The sequence below is a fragment of the Choloepus didactylus genome, chromosome 3, assembly GCF_015220235.1.
Source record: "Choloepus didactylus isolate mChoDid1 chromosome 3, mChoDid1.pri, whole genome shotgun sequence".
NCBI classification, from domain to species: Eukaryota; Metazoa; Chordata; class Mammalia; order Pilosa; family Megalonychidae; genus Choloepus; species Choloepus didactylus.
The window spans coordinates 202,005,634-202,027,532 of NC_051309.1; the positions used below are offsets into that span (position 1 = coordinate 202,005,634).

The 21,899-nt window shown below is 37.5% G+C and overlaps 1 protein-coding gene across 2 annotated transcripts in view; it reads left to right on the forward strand.

Annotated features, from left to right (window-relative positions):
* The window catches only part of LOC119530077 (cytochrome P450 4V2), a 44,738-nt gene that overhangs the window by 18,467 nt on the left and 4,372 nt on the right, over positions 1-21,899 (forward strand). For both annotated transcript variants that reach the window (XM_037831191.1, XM_037831190.1), the window contains exons 7-8: positions 16,420-16,581; positions 19,971-20,073. In XM_037831191.1, coding sequence (XP_037687119.1) covers positions 16,420-16,581; positions 19,971-20,073 — 265 coding nt within the window. The remainder of the gene's footprint in view (positions 1-16,419; positions 16,582-19,970; positions 20,074-21,899) is intronic.

The following is a 21,899-nucleotide window of genomic DNA, read 5'->3' on the forward strand; positions in this document are numbered from 1 at the left end:
CCATGAAGGAGGTTCATCTATTAGGAGAGGTTGTCTATAAGCAAATAATTACAAAATGTGATATAAGTTATGGTCACATGAGCAAACAGCCTGTTGTGTTAAAAGAATAAAGAGAGAAGGATCTGTGTTATAAGACTGCTCTGGAAATATTCTAATTCATTTGTATTTTTCAAAGGCAAGGGGTATTTGCTGTTTTTGTTTTTTTTTATTACAGAAGCAGTGGGTTTCCAGAAAAATGTGTAAAATGCAGGGTTCCAATATACCTCCCTAATATTAATGCCTTGCATTAGTATGGTACATTTGTTACAATTGATGAAAGAACAGTTTTGTAATTTGACTGTTAGCTGTACTCCATGGCGTAACTTAGTGTTCATCATTTGTGTTCCATGGATATTTTTTGAATTCAGTTTTATTGAGATATATTCACATACCATACAGTCATCCACAGTTTCCAATCAGCTGTTCAAGGTGCCAACGTATAGTGCATTTGTCACCACAATCAATTTTTGAACATTTTCCTTACTCCAAAAAATAAAAAATAAAAATGAAAATAAAAATAAGAATAAAAATAAAAGTAAAAAAGAACATCCAAAGCATTCCATCTCCCCAATCCCACCCTATTTTTCATTAAGTTTTTGTCCCCATTTTTCTACTCATCTGTCCATACACTGGATAAAGGGAATGTGAGCCACCAGGTTTTCACAATCACACAGTCACACCATGTAAGCTACATCCAGTCATCTTCAAGAATCAAGGCTACTGGGTTGCAGTTCAGCAGTTTCAGGTATTTCCTTCTAGCTATTCCAATACACTAAAAACTAAAAAGGCGTATCTATACAGTGCATAAGAATGCCCTCTAAAGTGACCTCTTGACTCTGTTTGAAATCTCTCAGCCACTGAAACTTTTTTTTGTTTCATTTCACTTTCCCTTTTTGGTCAAGAAGATTTTCTCATTCCCATGATGCCGGGTCCAGGCTCTCCCCTGAAGTCATGTCCCACATTACCAGGGAGATTTAACCCCTGGGAGTCATGTCTCACATAAGGGGAGGGCAGTGATTTCACCTGCCGAGTTGGCTTAGAGAGAGAGGCCACATGTGAGCAACAAAGAGGTTCTCTGGGGGAGACTCACACACTATTATAAGTAGTCTTAGCCTCTCCTTTTCAATAACAAGCTTCATAAGGGCAAGCCCCAAGATGGAGGACACAGCCTACTAAATTGGTAGTCATGTTGGTGAGAATATCAGTAATAACTCAGGTGGGGAAGTCCAACATTTCCACATTTTTCCCTAGTTCCTCAGCAGGACCCTGCAAATACATTTTTATTAGCCACCCAAATTACTTTGGGATGTATGAGGATTTCACACTAACCTGTACAAATCTACCAGAGCTCACTTTCTATTCAAAGTTTCATGTAATTATGGTGTCTGAATAAACTAATGGTGCAAGTTAAATTATTTAGTGTGCTACAGAAAATATAGATCCTGCACCAAATAAACACCTCCTCCCTTGGTCTCAAACAGAAAGTTGAAGTTTTAAAACACGGTCAATATCATCCTTTACCCTTTGGCCTGATTTGCCTTAGTCCTAACCAGATTCTGCTTCATTCATATCTCTAACAGAAGTCTAAACTTTCTTCAGCTTTTTAAACAGTTTCTGTATGAGGTAATACTGACATTCAGAGCTGCCAAGCTCTAGCTCTGAGTCTCAGGTGTCACACAGAAACCCAAAGTTCCAGAGACCTACCAGGTTATACACAAAGAGCTCAGAATCTCAAAATTTGGAGATAACCATTACAACTCAGGAATAGATGTGACTGCTGAAAGAACTTACAAACTAGGAGCCAATAAGCATTCCCCTGATAACCTGTGATCTAAGATTCAATTCTCAGAGTATATGCACTGTAGTTAGTCCACATTAGTGAGGCATTATAATGTTTGTCTTTTCATTGCTGACATACTTCACTGAAAATGCTGTCCTCAAGAGCCATTCACCTAGTTGTGTGTCTCACCGCTTCATTCCTTCTTGCAGCTGCTCAAAATTCTATTGTATACATACACCACAGTTCACCATTCTGTTCATCAGTGGATGTACCCTTAGCCACCTCCATTCATTGCAAATCATGAATACTGCAGCCATAAACAGCAGTGTACAAATGTCCCTTTGTGTCCTGGTCTCAGATCTTCCAAGTATATACCCCATAATGAGGTTGCAGGACCTTATAGCACCACATACGTAACTTACTTAACTTCTTGTCGAACCACCACACTGTCCTCTGGATAGGATACACCATTCTACTTCCCCATCAACAGTAAATAGGCTCATACCTCTCTCCATGTTTTCTCCAGCACTTGTATCCCTCTGTTTATACTTTTTCCTGCAATTTTATAGAGATACTTACATATGATAAAATCAGCCACGGTGTACAATCAGTTGCTCACAGTATCATCATATAGTTGTGCATTCTTCACTACAGTTAGCACTTGAAGATATTCATTACTACAAAAAAAATTTTTTTAAGAATAATAAAAGATAATAAAATGCCGTACAAGAATATAATAATAAGGACAGGCAACAACACTACTTCCAAGAATCCTATACCCCTCCCTTATATCCCATTCTCACAAACCTTTACCTTTGGTATATTGCCTTTGTTACAATTAATGGAAGCATATTGCAATGGTATTGTTAACCATAGATTCCAGTTTGCATTGACTGTATTTTTCCCCAATACCATCTCTTATTCAACACCTTGCAAGGCTGACATTCATTTGTTATCCCACATTTAAAAACATTTTTATATTTCTACATTTAGTCACCAACACTGACCACTCTAGCCTTCACTAAATTATACAGTCCCAGACTTTATTGTCTGTCTTTCCCTCTGGTATCAGATGTGCCCCTAGCCCTCCTCTTTCAACGTTACTCATCGTCATCTTTGTTCAGTGTACTTACAATACCGTGCTACCATCACACAGTATTGTGCTATCCATTTCTGGTTCTATACAATCAATCCTATTGAACATTCTAAACTCCTTCAGCATCAAATGTCCAATGTCTACCTTCTTTCTATCTCCTGATAACCTGTGTTCTCAGCTTTTACTCTCAAAGTGTGCTCATTAATGTTAGATCATATTAGTGAGACCATACGGTATTTGTCCTTTTGTTTCTGGCTAACTTCACTCAACATAACATCTTCAAGGTTCATCCACATTGTTATATGTTCCATGACTTTGTTCTGCCTTAGAGCTGCATAATATTCCATCATGTGTATATACCACAGTCTGTTTATCCATTCACCTGTTGATGGACATTTGGGCTGTTTCTGTCTCTTGGAAATTGTGAATAATGCCACTGAAAACATAAGTTTACAAATGTCCGTTTGTGTCTTAGCTTTAAGTTCTTCTGAGTATATACCTAGTAATGGAATTTCTGGATCATATGGCAATTCTATACTTAGTTTCCTGAGGAACTGCCACACTGCCTTCCAGAGTGGCTGCACCAGTCTACAGTCCCATCAACAGTGAATTAGTGTGCCTCTTTCTCCACATCCTCTCCAGCACTTGTAATTTTCTTTTTTTTTTTTTTGAAAATGGCCATTCTTGATATGCATTTCCCTAACAGCCCATGAAGTTGAGCATCTTTTCATATGTTTTTGAGCTATTTATATTTCCTCTTCAGAAAAGTGTATGTCCATGTCTTTTGCTCATTTTTTTAATTGGGTAGTTTGTCTTTGTGTTGTTGAGTTGTAGGATCTTCTTATATATTCTGTATATTAAATCCTTATCTGATATGTGATTTCCAAATATTGTCTCCATTGCGTAGGCTGCCTTTTTACTTTTCCGACAAAGTCTTTGGATATAATAAAGTGTGTAATTTTGAGGAGATCCCATTTATCTATTTCTTCTTTCATTGCTTGCACTTTGGGTGTAAGGTCTAGGAAACCACCTCCTATCACAAGATCTTTAAGATATCTCCCCACATTTTCTTTTAAAAGTCTTATGGCCTTAGTGCTAATGTTTAAGGTTTTGATCCATTTCGAGTTCATTTTTGTCTAAGGTGTGAGACAGGGGTCCTCTTTCATTCTTTTGGATATGGATATCAGTTCTCCAAACACTATTTATTGAAGAGGCTGCTCTGTCCCAGTTGCATTGTCTTGACTTCCTTTTCAGAGATCAATTGTCCATAGAGGAGAGGTTGTATTTCTGAACACTCAATTCATTTCTTTTGGTTGGTATATCTACCTTTATGCCAGTGCCATGCTGTTTTGACCACGGTAACTTTGTAGTATGCTTTAAAGTCAGGTAGTGTGAGACCTCCCACTTTGTTCCTCTTTCTCAAGATATTTTTGGCTATTCATGCACCCTGCCCTTCCAAATAAATTTTTTTATCAGTTTTCTATTTCTGCAAAGTAAGTTGTTGGCATTTTAATTGGTATTGCATTGTATCTATAAATCAGTTTAGGTAGAATTGGCATCTTAATTATATTTAGTTGTCCAGTCCATGAAGACAGTATGTTCTTCCATTTTATTTTAGGTCCTGTTGGATTTCTTTTAGCAGTTTCTTGAAGTTTTCTCTGCATAGGTCTTTTGTGGTCTTAAGTTTATTCCTAAATACTTGATTCTTTTGGTTGCTGTTGTAAATGGAATTTTTTTTCTAGATTTCCTCCTCCTATTGCTCATTACTTGTGTTTAGGAACACTACACATTTTTGTGTGTTCATCTTTTAGCCTGCCACTTTTCTGTATTCATTGATTAGTTCTAGTAGCTTTGCTGTAGATTTTTCTGGATTTTCTACATATAGGATCATGTCATCTATGAACAGGGAAAGTTTTATTACTTCCTCTCCAATTTGGATGTCTTTTAATTATTCTTCTTGACTAACTGCTCTAGCTAGAACTTCCAGCACAATGTTGAATAACAATGGTGACAGTGGGCATCTGTGTCTTGTTTGTGATCTTAGAGGAAATGCTTTTTGTCTTTCCCCATTGAGTATGATGTTAGCTGTGGCTTTTTCGTATATTGCTTTTATCATAATTGAGAAATTTCCCTTCTATTCCTATCCTTGGAAGTGTTTTCATCAAGAAAGAATGCTGACTTTTGTCAAATGCTTTTTCTTCATTGATCAAGATGATCATATGTTTCTTCTGCTTTGATTTATCGATGTGGTGTATTACATTAATTGATTTTCTTGTGTTGAACCAGCCTTGCATAGCTGGAATAAATTCCACTTGGTCATGGTGTATAATTCTTATAGTGTGCTGCTGGATTTGATTTATTAGTATTTTGTTGAGGATTTTTGCATCTATATTCATTAAAGAGATTGATCCATAATTTTCCCTTTTTTGTATTATCTTTGTCTGACTTTGGTATTAGGGTGTTGTTGGCTTCATGGAATGAGTTAGGTAGCTGTCCCTCCTCTTCAATTTTTTTGAAGAGTTTGAGCAGGATTAGCACTAATTCTTTCTTGAATGCTTGGTAGAATTTACATGTGACGCCATCTGGTCTTGGACTTTTCTTTTTTGGGAGCTTTTTGATGACCGACAATCTCTTTACTTGTGATTAGTTTGTTGAGGTCATCTATTTCTTCTTGAGTCAATGCTGTTTGTTCATGCTTTTCTAGGAAATTGTCCATTTCATCTAAGTTGTCTAGTTTATTAGCATATAGTTCATCATAGTATCCTCTCACTATCTCCTTTATTTCTGTAGGGTCAGTAGTTATGTCCCCTTTCCATTTCTGATTGTGTTTATTTGCTTTCTCTCTCTCTCTCTCTCTCTCTCTCTCTGTCTCTCTCTCTCTCTCACTTTAGCTAAGGGTCCATCGCTTTTATTGATTTTCTCAAAGAACCAACTTCTGGTTTTGTTGACTCTCTCTATTGTTTTCTGTTCTCCATTTCATTTGTTTCTGCACTAATCTTTGTTATTTATTTCCTTCTGTTTGCTTTGGGGTTAGTTTGCTGTTCTTTCTCTAGTTCCTCCAGGTGAACAGTTAATTCCTCAATTTTTGCTCTTTCTTCTCTTATACTATAGGAGTTTAGGGCAATAAATTTCCCTCTCAGCACCACCTTTGCTGCTTCCCAGCTTCCCATAAGTTTTGATGTGTTGTGTTTTCATAGTCGTTTGCCTCAAGGTATTTACTAATTTCTCTCATAATTTCTTCCTTTACCCACTGGTTGTCTAAGAGTGTGTTGTTTAGCCTCCATTTTTTGTGAATTTTCTGACCTGTTTGTTATTGATTTCCGAGTTCATTCCATTATGATACAAGAAAATGTTTTGTATAATATCAATAGTTTTAAATTTGTTGAGAATTGCTTTGTGACCCAACATGTGGTCTATCCTAGATAATGATCCATGAGCACTTGAGAAAAATATATATGCTACTGTTGTGGGGTGTAGTATTTTCTAAATGCCTGTTCAGTCTTGTCCATTTACCATACAATTCAACATCTCTTTTTCCTTATTGATCATCTGTTTAGATTTTCTATCCATTGATGAGAGCAGTGTGTCGAATCTCCAACTATTATTGTAGAGGTATCTATACTACTCCCTTCAGTGTTCTCAGTGTTTGCCTCATGTATTTTGGGGCACTCTGGCTCAGTGCATAAATATTTATAATTGTTATGTTTCTTGATGAATTGACCCTTTTATCAATATATACTGTCCTTCTTTGTCTCTACTAATTGTTTTTTGTTTGAAGTCTATTTATCTGATATTAATATAGCTAATCCCATTTTTTTCTGGTTGTGTTTTCATGAAATATCTTTTTCCAATCTTTCATTTTCAGCCTATTTTTGTCCTTGTGTTTAAAGTGAGTTTCTTGTAGGCAGCATATAGATGGGTCCTGTTTTTTAATCCAGTCTGCCAGTCTATGTCTTTTTATTGGGGAGTTTAATTCATTAACATTTAGTTTTATTACTGTAAGGGCAGTATTTTCTTCTGTGATTTTGTCTTTTGGATTTTTTATGTCATGTCTTATTTTTTCTCTGTCCTTTTACTCTTCCTGATTGTCTTAATTTCTACACTCTTCTCCAAACTTCTCTCTCCTGTCTTTTCTTATCAGCCTGTAGCACTCCCTTTAATATTCCTTGTAGCACAGGTCTCTTATTCACAAACTCTCTCAGTGTCTGTTTGTCTGAAAATGTTTTAATCTCTCCCTCATTTTTGAAGGAGAGTTTTGCTGGATGTAGAATTCTTTTTGGCAGTTTTTCTCTTTCAGTATTTTAAATATATCATACCACTGCTTTCTCACTGCCATGGTTTCTGTGGAGAAATCTGTATATAGTCTTATCAAGCTTCCCTTGTATATGATGGATCACTTTTCTTCTGCTGCTTTCAGAATTTTTTTCTTTTTCTTTGACTTTGGATAATCTGTTTAGTAAGCATCTTGGAGTAGGTCTATTGGGATCTATTCTGTTTGGAGTACACTGCACTTCTTGAATCTGTAATTTTATTTCTTTCATAAGAGTTGGGAAATTTTCAGTGATTATTTATTCTATTATTCTTTCTGCTCCTTTTCCCTTCTCTTTTCATTCTGGGACACTGATAACAAGCATATTTGTGCATTTCATGTCATTCAGTTCTCTAAGACCCTGCTTATATTTTTCCATTCTTTTCCCTATCTGTTCTTTTGTGTGTGTAATTTCAAATATCTGTCTTCCAGTTCATTGATCCTTTCTTCTGCCTCTTCAAATCTACTGCTATATGTCTCCATTGTGTTTTTCATTTCTTCTATTGTTCCTTTCATTCCCATAAAATCTGCCATTTGTTTTTTCAAGCTTATGAATTCCTCTTTATATCCTTCATCTCTTTTGCCACATTTTCCTTCAGCTCATTAATTTGATTTAGGAGATTTGTTTGAACATCTTTAATTAGTTGTTTCAGTTGCTGTACCTCAGTTGAATTGTCAGTTTGTACCTTTGGCTAGTTTTTGTTTTGTGTTTCCTAGTATGGCTCATTATTTTTAGCTGTCTAGGCATCTGATTTTCTTGATTAGTTTATTCTGGAGCTCATTTTCACTCTTTTACCTAGGGTTTTCTTGTTGGTTGGCTTTGTTTTCTATTTGTTCTTTCCTGTTCAGTTCAAGTTATTCTAGACCTCTAACATAGCTTCTGTTTAGTTGATCAAAATTTTTCACCTCTTGCTTTTCTGTTTCTTGCTCTGCCTCTATGTAACCTTTTTTGTGAGAGGGTCTCCCCAGATATGATCAACCCCAGTCAGATTTCTCCAGTCCAAACGGGTCCAGATTTCAGGAGGAATGTGAAGTTTCCCTGAGAATGAGACCCCACAGGTTGTCAGATGCTCCTGTGAAGCCTCTAGACTCTGTGCTTTTCCTATTCTGTCCAGCAGGTGGTGCTTGTCAGCCTGCAGCATCCCACCAGTGTCAAGAGGTGCCACAGGTGCCTTTAATTCTCTGCAGATCTTGTCCCTGCCAGGGCCTTGGCTGACTCAAGCTGGTTCCTGTTCTCCAGCCTCTGGGGTCTGAGTTCTTTGAAGGAGGGCTGCCACTTGAGCTGGGCCCTGCCCCCCTTTTCTTGGGGAAGTTATTCTCTTTTGGGAATTGTCTCCCCACTAGACTCATTGCTTTGTCTCTCAGACCTATTGTGGCTCTGCCCTTGCCTGGGTCCAGAAGCCAATTACAAATATCTGAGGCTTTCTGTAATGAGCTACTTAGAATAGTTATTTTTAAAAAAATCCCTTTTCAAGGTCTTTCCCCAGCCCCCAAGTTTTGTGTGTCCCAGTATAGACTAGTTAAAGATATGCCCTTTAGGCTATTATCTCTTTCACCTGATAGTTAGGCTCAGCCAACTTTAATTCCATTCTTTTTGGGGTCAGTGCTGAAGTAGGAGCTCTGATGGGCTATTGAAAAGTAAAAAAGATGAAGAGTTGGAGAGCAAGAAAAGAAAAGAAGAAAAGAAAAAAACCTTTTTCAGAGCTAGACTCCAGCTCCCTGGGTTTGCAAGCAAGAGCTCAAATTGGTGCCTATTTCTTTTTCTTGGAAGCCATCCATTTTCCAGTATTCTGAACACCTCCAACTCCAAAAGTCTCTGTTTGTGTGTGTGTGTGTTGTTATTGTTGTTGTTGTTAACCCCTCCTCCTCCCTTTCAGACCAGTTCCTCCCAGTTCCTTTTGTGCCTGCTCTTGGTCTATCTGTGCTTGGAGCTTTTATTCAGCAGTCTGAATTTGTTAGTTAATTCTGCAATTGGGACCTGGTTGAGCGCCCCCCCCTTGCTCCCAGCCGATTGTTTCTGTTTCCCACAGAGAACTAGCTCTAAGAAAGTCTGCTATGCCTGGAGTGGAGGGGCACCAGCCCCTGGCTGGGGAAAGTTACAGATCTTCACTGCGATCTCAGCTGTTCCACCCATTCCAGACTGGTGTACAATGTGTGACTGGTCACAGAAGTCCCCCAATTGGCTGTTCCATACAGTTCCTGGGTATTTACCAGCTGCCCTATAGGAGTAACTAAATTCTACCTCCATGGATGTGTTTTACAATGTTTTATACTAGTAACATATATATAACCTAAAAATTCCCCTTGTAACCATATTCAAATATATAATTCAGTGCTATCAATTACATGCACAATGTTGTGCTGCCACCACCACCACCCACTACTGAAGCTTTTCCATTGTCACAAATAGAAACTATTCCTTGTTTTCACCCCTTCCCCTGGGAACTTATATTCTAGATTTTGACTCTCTGAGTTTGCTTATTCTATGTAGCTCATATCAGTGAGATGATACAATATTTGACCTTGTGCATCTGGTTTATTTCACTCAGCATGATGTCTTCAAGGTTCATTCATGTTGTTGCATAAATCAGAACTACATTCCTTTTAATGGCTGAATAATACTCCATTGTGTATATACCACATTTTGTTTATCCATTCATCAGCTGATGGACACTTGGCTTGCTTCCCCCTTTTGGCAATTGTGAATAATGCTGCTGTGAACATCAGCATGCAAATATCTGCTTGAGTCCCAGCTTTCAGTTGTTTTGGGTGTTTAACTAGAAGTGGATTGCCAGGTCATATGGTAATTCTATACTTAACTTTCTGAGGAACTGCCAAAATCTTCCACACAGGCTGCACCATATTATGTTCCCACCAACAATGGGGAAGTGTTCCTATTTTTCCACATTCTCTCCAACACTTGATATTTTCCATTTTTTAAATAGTAGCCATACTAGTGGGTTTGAAGTGGTATCTCATTGTGGTTTTGATTTGCATGTCCTTGTTGGCTAATGATGTTGACATCTTTTCATGTGCTGTCTGGCCTATTTTTAATATTGGTTTCTTGGTCTTTTTGTTGTGAAGTTGAAGGATTTCTTTATATATTTTGGATAATAAACCTTTATCAGATATTTGGTTTCCAAATATTTTCTCCCATTGTGTAAGTTGTTGTTTTACTTTCATGATGAAATGCTTTGAGGAACAAAAGTTTTTAATTCTTATGAGGTCCCATTTTTTAATTTTTTCTTTTGTTCCTTGTGTTTTGAGTGTAAAGTCTAAGAAACCATTGCCTAACACAAGTTCCTGAAGATATTCTCCTATGTGTTCTAGGAGTTTGATAGTTCTTGCTCTTACATTTAGGTCTCTTATCCATTTTGAGTTTTTTTTTGTATTTTTAGTTGCTATTTTAAAATAATTTTCATCTTGACTTCCGATTTTTCATTACTATAGAAACACTGCCAATTTTGGGGGTTGATCTTGTATCCTATCACTTTGCAGAATTCATTTATTAGTTCTAGGAACCTTTTGGGGATTTTTTAGGGTTTTTTCTATATATGATTATGTCTTCTGCAAATAGGCAATGTTTTACTTCTTTCTTTCCAATTTGAATGACTTTTATTTCTTTTTTCTTGCCCAGTTGCTTTGGCTAGAACTTCCAATATAGTGTTGAGTAGCAGTGGTGACAGTAGTCATCCTTGTCTTGTTTCTGACCTTAGCAGAATGCTTTCCATACTTCACTATTAGGCATGATGTTATCTATGTGCTTTTTTATATTGCTGTTTATCATGCTGAGGGAGTTTCCTTCTGCTTTTATTTTTTCTAAATGTGATCATGGTATATGATTTTTTTAATGTGATGTTGGTTTCCATTTGCTAGTATGTTGTTGAGGATTTTTGCGTCTATATTCATAAGAGAAATTGGCCTGTATTTTTCTTTTCTTGTGGTATCTTTATCTGGCTTTGGTATGAGGGTGATGTTGGCCTCATAGAATGAATTAGGGAGTGTTCCTTCCTCTTCAATGTTTTGGAAGAGTTTGAGTAGGATTGGTGTTAATTCTTCTTGGAATATTTTATAAAATTCTCCTATGAACCCATCTAATCCTAAGCTTTTCTTTGTAGTGAGGTTTATGATAACTGATCCAATCTCTTACTACTTATTGGTTTGTTGAGATCATCTATTTCTTCTTGAGTCAGTGTAGGTATATTGTGTGTTTCTAGGAACTTATCCATTTCATTTAGGTTATTTAATTTATTGGCATATGGTAGTTAATAGTATCCTCTTATAGACCTTTTTAATTTAGTGGGGTCAGTAGTAATGCCCCCCTTTTCATTTCTGATTTTAGTTAATTGTTCCCTTTCTTTTTTTCTTTGTCAGTTTAGACAGAGGTTTGTCTATTATTTTGATATTTTCAAAGAATGAACTTTTGGTTTTGTTGATTCTATTTTTTTATTCTCTATTTCATTTATATCTGTTCTTATCTTTGTTATTTCTTTCTTCTGCTAATTTTTGGTTTAGTTTGCCTTCTTTTTCTAGTTATTCTGGTTTTGAGCTTAGGTCTCTGATTTGAAATGTTTTCTCTCCTTTTTTAAATGTAAGCATTTAAAGCTATAAATTTCCCTCTTAGCACTGCCTTTGCTGCATCCCATAAGTTTCGTACATTGTATTTTAATTTTCATTTGCCTCAAGATATTTGCTAATTTTCCTTTTGATTTCCTGTTTAAACCATTGACTGTTTGAGTACATTGTTTAATTTCTACATTTACATTATTTCCATTTCTCCCTCTGTTATTGATGTCCAGTTCATTCCATTGTGGTCAGAGAAGAAACACTGTATGATTTCAATCTTTTTGAATTTATTGTTTTGTGACATAAGATATGGTCTATCCTGGAGAATGATCCATGAGCACTCGAGAAGAATGTGTATTCTGTTGTTGGGTCTGGTGTCCTATACGTGTCTGTTAAGTCCAGTTGGTTTAGAGTATCATTCAAGTCTTGTATTTCTTTATTTGATCTTCTGTCTAGATGTTCTATCCATTGTTGAAAGTGGTATATTAAAGCTCTACTATTAGTGTAGTACAATCTGCTTTTCCCTTCAAATATGTCAGTATTTGCTTCATACATTTTGCTGCTCTGCTATTAGGTGCATATATATTTATAATTGCTACATTTTCTTGTTGAATTGAACCCTTTATCAGTATATATTGATTGTTTTTGTCCCTTGTAACAATTTTTGACTTAAAGTCTGCTTTATCTGATATTAGTATAGCTATCGCAGCTCTCTTTTAGTTGCTATTTACATGGAATAATTTTTTCCATCCCTTCACTTTCAATCTGCTTATGTCTTTGAATTTAAGGTGAGTGGCTTCTAGACAGTGTACAGTTTAGTCATGCTTTTTTAGCCATTCTACCAATTTCTGACTTTTGAATGGAGAGTTTAATACATTTATATTTGTAGTCACTACTATAATGCAGAACTATCTTCTGCCATATTGCTATTTAGTCTTTGTATGTGCTATACCTTTTTTGTCCTTCAATAGTTTCATTAATGCCTACTTTCATATTTTTTTGAAGTTTGTATTGTATATTACTGAGTTTCGTTTTTCTCTGGGTGTATTTTTCATATATTTTCCTTGTGGTTACCATGGGTTAAAATTTAGCATCATAAATATGTGACAGTTATATTTGATTTGATACCTACTTGACTTCAAAAGCATACACATGAACTGTTCTTAAATGTCTCCATCCCTCCACTTTTTTGTACTTGTTGCAAATGATACCTTTGTACAGTGTATGTCCAAAGCCATAAATTTATCCTTTTTTATGCATTTGCATTTTACCACCTGTAGGAAGTAAGAAGTAGAGTTACATACCATATAATATCCTACAATAATATTGGCATTTATAATTACTCAAACAGTTACCTTACTGCAGGTCTTTATTTCTTTATGCCACTTTGAAGCATTGTCTAGTCTCCTCTCTGTTCAGTCTGAAGAGTTCCCTTTACCGTTGCTCATAGAGCAGATCTAGTGGTGATGCATTCCCTCAGATTTTGTTCATCTGAGACTGTCTTAATCTCTCCTTCATTTTTGAAGACAGTCTCAGTGCATGTAAAATTCTTGTTTGGCACTTGTTTTCTTTCAGCATTTTAAGTATTTCAACCCACTGCTTTCTTGCCTCCATGATTTCTGATGAGAAATCAGCACTTAATCTAATAGGGACTGCCTTGTGTATAACACTTTGCTTTTCTCTTGCAATTTTCAGAACGAACTCCTTGTACTTTGTGTTCGACGGTTTGAAGAGTATGTTATGGGTGTGTTTTTCAAGTTTATCCTGTTTGGTTTTCTCTGGGCTTCTTATCCATATTCATGTGTTTTGCTAAGTTTGGGAAGTTTTTTTGTCATTATTTCTTTGACTATTCCTTCTACCACTTTCTCTCTTTCTTTTCCTTCTGGAGTCCCATAATGCATATATCAGTATGCGTGACGGTATCCCATAGGTCTCTTAGGCTATTTTCTCTCTTTCTTTCTTTGTCTTTAATCTTTTGTTGCACATTGTACATTTTAATGTTTTAAAATGTTAACTTTGGGATTTATTCTCTGAAATATCTGTTTCTTGACTTTATATCCAGCTGGTAATATAATAGTGATTTTCTTGAGTGTCAGGACTAACAAAACCAAGCAAACCTAAGCAAAAAAAAAAAACAAACAAAAAAAACACTTTTTAACATCTTTGCAAATTGTCATCGTTGACAGGTGCTCTCTTTCAGAGTTCTGCCCTCCCATCAGGAAAGACAGCTGAAGGCAAATGCAAAGTGCAAGGACCCTCCCTGTCTTTTATGGGACTGTGTCTTGTCCTGGGCTTGTGCTTGCTAGTGGCCTTAGGAGTTCCCCTGTTTACAGGAGTTTGAAAGACCCCTCTGCTTCCCAGGAAACGGACCTTCTCCCTCTCCCAGGTGTTCCATTGCAGGAGTGAGAGCAGTTGAACCTTTGCCCCAGGCAGCCTGCCTCAATTGTTTCTTATAGGGCTTTCTCCACTCAAGCTGTTTTTACCTGGAGGGCAAAGTCTGGGAGGGTGACATGCTGGAAATGGGTTTCCCAAGTCAGTGCTTCCCAACTGGAACAAGGCCAGCAACCCACAAAGGGTCTAAACTACCCTGGGGAGGGAGTAAGGGAGGGACCAGGAGATTCTTCTATAGTTCCCCTAAAGCTGTGCTTTTTTGACTCCACATCTGCACAGCAAATGTAGCCCTTCAGCTGTCTCTGAGGAAGCATGCCCTCTTTAGGTCTCCTCCGCTGCCTTTTTCCAGGCCAGGTTGGAACAATGGCCACCCTCAGAACCAGGCTCCCAGCGTCCAAAGTAGCTAATCAAAAGAAGTGATCTGTGATCAGATCCCACTCGCCACCCATCCACCCCCTGATCTTGGAGCCTGGGTTGTTACGTCCCCGTCTGGTGCCAGCAGTCTATGCCAGGGCCAGACCCCACTGCTGCCTGCTGAGAGAGTGAGGGAAGGGGACAGTAACCACTGCACAAAGAGAGCAATTTACTGGTATTTACCATAATTTTCCAGCTTCTTCCTTCTGCTCTTCCCTGGATGCTGTTCTACTGGACTCTGGAATTTTGAGATACTTCTTTTAGACAATTCCTGCCTGTTTAATGGTTGTTCTGGTGGAAGGAATGATTCTTAGAACTTCTTATCCCACCATCTTCCCACAATTCCCCTCAAAGGACATTTTCTTCTAGCAGGATCTTAACTTGGAAAAGATTAAGGTTTTAACTAGAAATTGCTATTTTATTTCCAATTCAAAAATAACAAGGAGATAGTGGCATTGCTTTAGATAGAAGATGTCAATCTTTGCATTAAGGTGTGTTTATGAAAAAGCAAGATTTAGTTGGAAATATATGTCAAGTTATAATTTAATTGTACTGATAAAGCACCTATTGAAATGCATTCTATCTTTGTTGTAAATTTTGGTTTAAAATATATTGAAATTACTTCTGTATCGTCATATACATTCTAACGCTGACAGATAAAGTGGTTAACAAGTCAGTAGATGTTAGATGAATGAGATGTTGCCTTAAGTTGGCAACAATGTAGTATAGAGTAATCTCCTGGTGGTAGGCGAATAACCAACCATTTGCATTCTTTGAGCATAATTGCATTTCTTTCTTAAGTTTCATCATTAAATGTCAATAATTAAAGAATTCCAGATTGAATAGTCAATATTAGCAATTTAATAAATATTGAATGATTGCACACTTGTGCCAGACATTGGATATTCCACCAAGAATAAAAGATGACATGGTCTTTTGCCCTAGAAACTGCTTAGGATCTGTTCATTCAAGCCACTTAGTAGTATCAATGCCTGATAGAAGAAGGTTCAAATGCATGCTCAAATTAAATTTATGGGCTTTAATTCTTTTCCTCACTCAACAAGTATCTAATGAGCAGTCACAAAATTCCAGGCAGTGTTCTAGAGGTTGGAAACACATCAGAAAACAAGACAAATTACCTGCCACATGGATCATACATTCAAGTTGTAGGAGAAAGACACTAAATAACAAGTACAATACATGTCAGGTGGTGCAATGAAGAAAAATGAACAGGGTTTGGAAGATAGTGAGTGCTAGGGGCTAAGGACTAGGATAGTGCTCTGAGAAGTTCTCTCTGTTAGGGTAAGAATGAATGGAGACAAGAAAGAAGGGAGAAGCTGGCTATGCAGGAGTCCAAGGAAAGAGCTTCTAGGAACAAAGAACAGCAAGCATACAGGTTGAGCCTTGCTGTTTCTTTTCTCTAATACAACATGCAATTAAGAGTGATCTCTAATTGGTCTATTACATAATGATTGCATTCTCTTCACCAATTAAACTTTTTCTCATTAGCTTATTCAAATCTCTAGGTTGCTATTTAGTGGACTATTAATATATTCCCATGTTGGAAAGACTGCAAAAACAGCACTTGAAAATAATGAATTTATCTGACATTAAATTTGTTGTTATAAGTTTTCCCAAATATTGCCCTAAATGTTAACAAGAGGACTTACTATATTTTTGCAAGAGCCTGTTGTTGAGAGAGGAAGAACGGGAAATTTTAGAACAAATAAGTTAAAGCAGCTAGTGTATTTTCAGAGGAAAATGTGTTGATAATCTATATCATATTCCAAACAAAAGCATGTGACTGTCCTTTAAATCATACAGGTCATCAGTGAACGGGCCAATGAAATGAAGACAGAGGAAGAATGTAGGGGTAAAAATAAACACAGAGCTTTTCTTGACTTTCTTTTATGTGCAACTGATGATGAAGGAAACAAGCTAAGTCATGAAGATATTCGAGAAGAAGTTGACACCTTCATGTTTGAGGTATTTGATAGTGCTGTTATTTTCAGGTATGATTTAAACAAATTCCAGTCATTTTAAGAATCTTTAGCATTATTTCAAAATTTTTAATCCAATTTTAATGTAACCTAATATAACTGAGGAAAATTCTTAAATTATAATTAGAAAGCACAGTAAAATTTAAGAAAATGATTAAATACCAGATAAAATTCCTTCCTCAGAAAAAGATTTTGTATAGTCATGGGTAGAGAAGGAGACACAGTTTCCTTCAAGAAAACTTGAAGTCCATCAGACTTTTCCCAAGCAGAGAAGCAGCCAGAAATTGAACTCAGTTCTCTATATTGATTTATTCTTCCTTTTAACCACTCAAACCTACAAGTCCTTTTTCTCACTACCTATTTTTTTTAAGTTCTAGCAAATGCTACTAAGAGATGTTTTAGCTAAAGAGGGTAATAGGAACCACCCAATAGAGAATTTAACCAGCTCGTAACTCTAATGGGATTTCTGGTCTTCAAATTCTTTAAAAATTACTTTTTACAAGGATAATTCTGAATATTGTATGGAATAATATCTATCTGGATGTGGAGGACAAATAAATATAAAGAAATGGTTTTAGAAAGCACCTTGTATAATACCCTCTACATGGAGGAAAGTGAAAGGCATATGTATTTTTCACTGTGTGCTAGACATTGTGTGGGTTGCTCTGCCTGCAGCAGTTGGTGTGCAATGCCAGCACATGCACACCTTCCTGGGGGAGCATGGCTCTGTGATGCAGCCAGAAGAAAGTTGTGTTACGCGGGTCTGCAAACCTGAATTCTTGTTCTGTCCATGGGCCGATGAACCATATGAGATGGCTCCAGTCCATCCAGGTCTCTGTCACATTTCCTCTATGTGTGAAAGAGAGATGGACTAGATCAGTGGCTTTAAACTTCTATTGTGAGCAAAATGCTTTATTAAAAAGAAAGTTTGTGCAGAAAATAGGTATCTAAATTAGCTAAAAAGTGAAGAGGTAATGCAGTGTTAAACATGTGGACTCTGGGGCCAGATCCCAGCTCTAACATGTATGAGAGGTGTCCCCTTGGTCCCTAACCTAGCCTCTCTGGAACTCAGTGTCCTCACTGTCCACATAGGAAGTAGACAGCAAATGTTGGCTATTATTATTTGTTGTTGAAGTGACGAGGCCTTCTTGCATCACCACCCTTGGTGCAATTGCATGCACACATACTCATACATACACGTACACACTTTATCACAGGCACACACACATCCAAAGATGTACATACATACATCTTTGTTCACAACACATACAAACATACACAATACACACCAATACAATAAACATACTCACATGGTCACACATCCATCCCTCAGCAGTGACCTCTCACTTCCATGGGAACAACCAGACCAGATAATCTCTCTTCCAATTCTAACATTTTTGAAGTTCCATTTTTTTTCTTCCTCACATTGACCACAGGCATACCATATTTAACAATAATATTGTGACTTCCTTTACAAGGTGGACACAGGTTAATATTAACGTCACTCCTTTCATGGCTCAGATTCTAGACACTGGGTATGAAGGTTTTTGTCCCTCCACTGTTCCACCAGTGTGCTTCTGTAAACTCTGTGTTTATGTTTTGCTTCATCTTGCTTTCTGCATACAGCAGACAAATGAAATAGTAAGTGCAACAGTTTTATATCTTAACACATTTGGATCAGACATCCACTCTTAAGTTCAAGAAAAACTATTAAAAACTATTTAGAAAATGAACTTCCTTAGGTGACCCAGACAACTGAGTGAAATGGGGAAGATCTTGAGTTCAAAGTATTATTCTGTAAAGTAACTGTGAGTGTGAAAAAATGCAATGAGGCACCAGTGACAGAGACTTGTCAAATGTCTTTTAAAAAAATTGTGGGATAAACCCCAAGCAATTTAATTTAGGAACTGTTTTATAAAATGAGTACTTCTGAGATTTCTGCCCTAGAATGAAATATTACAACCACTTGTGTAACAAAGGGAAAATGGAAAAGAAAAGAAAGATCTTCCATAGAGGAAATGGTTTGTTTTCTGTCAGTATTCATTTCCTAGTGTTTCTTCAACAAATTGCTACAAACTCTGTGGTTTAAAACAACAAAAATTTATTCTCTCACAGTTCAGGTGTCTAGAAGTCCAAAATGAAAGTCTTGGCAGAGGTGATTCCTTCCAGAGTCTCTGAGGGAGGCTCTATTCCATGTCTCTCTCTGGCTGCTATTGGTTTCTGGCAATCAGCATTCCTTTGCTTGTAGCTCCATCACTCCAGTCTCTGCCTGTGTTGTCACATGGCCTTCTTCCTGGGTGTCTCTCTGCCTTCTCTCCCTCATATAAGGACACCAGTTATTAGAATAGGCCCACCTAGTCCAGTATGATCTCATCCTAGCTAATTACATTTGCAGAACACCTATTTCCACATAAGTTCACATCTGAAGTTCTGGGTGGACGTGATGCTTTCTTTTTTCTAAAAGTCTTATCCAAGGAGCTGTATATAATATTATTATCGATTTTCTAAATACATTTTTTTTTCCTGAAGAACTCACCATGTTTGTGTATGGAAATGTCCTAGAAAGATGAGGTTGGAGCTAAAAGGCCTAAAGCATTGAATGGTTAGAGTGAAGTTGCCCACGATGTCTCTGTCAGCACTGGAGCTGGAGAGCCCTTCCCCTGGATCACTCTACAGCACAGCAGGAGAGAGGAATAATGTGGGCTTTGCTTTGTCATCAGATACTCCAGCAGCTCACTTCCTGCCTCTGCCTCCTACTAAGTTGTGTGGCCCTGGGAAAGCTGTTTAACTTTTTTTTTTTTTTTTTTTTTTGGCTTAAGTTTTTAATCTCTAAAATGTAAATAATGATAAAAAGTACTTTGTGGAGTGTTTGCAAAGATTGAGATCATTTCTGCAAAGTACTTACAATTTATCTAACACTGAGCAAGTATTAAATGAGGCTATTTATCAATTTCTTGAAAGGTAGAATATTACTCAGAATCACACATTTACTCCCTGGTGCAACATCATCAGGTGAGGGAAGGTAGAGAAGTCACAGCATGTTGGATCATGAAACTCAGACTTTTTCCCTTTAAATGAGGTCAGCACTCCTAGTTTTCTTGGAATGCCCCTTATTAACACAGCCCAGCCACTTCCTGCAAAGTCTGCAACCCCATGGAGCATTTAAATGTCCTCTGTAAGCATGACCCTCCACTGCTAAGGAATTGTTTTGTTTCTCACTGAAGTGAGGTGCTATATGGAATTAATTTGTTATATTCCATTGTCACACTGCAGATATCAAATCCAGAGATAATTCAAGCTAGAGTTATTATAATCATTCCTAATCTTCTGAACATAACCCTTCTTTTTAATCTATATTTTTCTTACATTTTTTAGGGTCATGATACAACAGCAGCTGCAATAAACTGGTCCTTATACTTATTGGGTTCTTACCCAGAAATCCAGAAAAAAGTGGACAATGAACTGGATGAAGTGTTTGGTATGTCACTAGTTTCACTGTGGGTACCCAGTCCACAGAAGCAAATGTGATTCTTGCTCATGAAGGACACGCAGTAGGACTTGTTCCAAAGACACAGTAAGAAAGCAGGAAGGTTCCCATATAGGATCCCTGCCAGTATCAGTCTCCTTTCAAGACGTCATCCATTCATTCACAGGCATTTATTAATCACCTGGCATGTGACTGCACTGGGCCTGGTGCTGGGGATGCACAGATAAATTTTATTGTCCTCAAGGGTCTAAATGCTTAATAGGCAAAGCAGATATAAGGACATAAAGCATTATGTGATGGGATGTGCACTTAAGGGATATGAAGACAGAGTATCGGGGAGCACAGAGGAGCAAGTGAAACAAGTTAGAGGGGGCAGTGAAAGCTGTTTCATATAGGATTGCATGAGCCACACATAAGAGAAAAGATGGGTTGAGGTGATAGATAAATTTTTGAATATGGGAAGCAATCAGTAGGTAAGGAGTCTGGGCTGATGCCAACGGAGATGTCCTCAGGGTACCAGCCTCTTGCTTTCTTCTTTCTATCACCTTTACCATCTTTTTGTCTTCTTGATTGTTGTCTCCGTTATCATGTTCATCTTCAAGGCAGGAAGAAAGGGGAGGAATGGAGGGTTTATTAGTTTCCTGTGGCTGCTGTAACAAATTACCACAAGCTGGGTGGTTTAAAACAACTGAAATTCATTATCTCACAGTTCTGGAGACCAGAAGTCTGCAATCAGTATCAGTGGGCCTAAATTCACGTGTCGGCAGGGTCAGCCATACTCTCTCCAGAGGCTCTAGGAAAGAATCGTTCCTTGCCTCTTCCACTTCCTGGTGGCTGCTGGTATTCCTTGGCTTGTGGCTGCAAGACTCCAGTCTCTGCACATTGCCTTGTTCTCTTTTTGAGTGTTGAATCTCTGCTTCTCTCTTACTTGTGAAGGTGTCCAGGGCCTACCCAGATAATCCAGGATGTTCTGAATTAAATCTGCAAAGACTCTTTTTCCAAGTAAGGTAACATTCACAGGTTCTAGGGATTAAGATCTGATATTTTGGGGGTGGGGGGGGAGGACACATTATGAGCCTACCACAGATAGGTTATGCATTGTGCCACCAACTTTACTTTAAAAAAAACGAACACAACTCATGTCATCTGGCTCCTTTTTCCGGTTTGCTAATGCTGCCAGAATGCAAAATACCAGAAATGGATTGGCTTTTATAAAGGGGGTTTATTTAGCTACAAATCTACAGTCTGAAGGCCTCTCTCAGAAGTCTGCAATCAGTATCACTTCAGAATTTTGCTCTTGGGGTGTTTTGTCCTCTTTTAGCTTCTCCGGAACAAACACTGGACTAGCAAAAGTCTACTTTCAATGACCAGTCTTCAAAATGTCTCTCTTAACTGCAGCACTGAGCTCCTCCTGTCTGAGCACTTATAGTGCTCCAGTGATTTAATTAAGACCATGCTGAATAGGCTGGGCCACACCTTCATGGAAATAATCCAGAGTTATCACCTACAGTTGGGTGGGTCACATCTCTTGAAAACAGCCCAATCCAAAGGTTCCAACCTAATCAACACTAATACGTCTGCCCCCATAAGATTGCATTAAAGAACATGGCATTTTGGGGGACATAATACATCCAAACTAGCACACTCTCCATTGCCAAAAGATGAACAGGAAGAAGGGCTTGGGGATGTTACAGCCAACCAAAAATGAAGTATCTGTTTCAACTTCATAGAGAAAAAAACGGGGAAAAAGAAGGCATTCTACAAAGAGGAGAGCCAGATGAACAATGGTACAGAAGTATAAAAGTTTCAAATTTGGA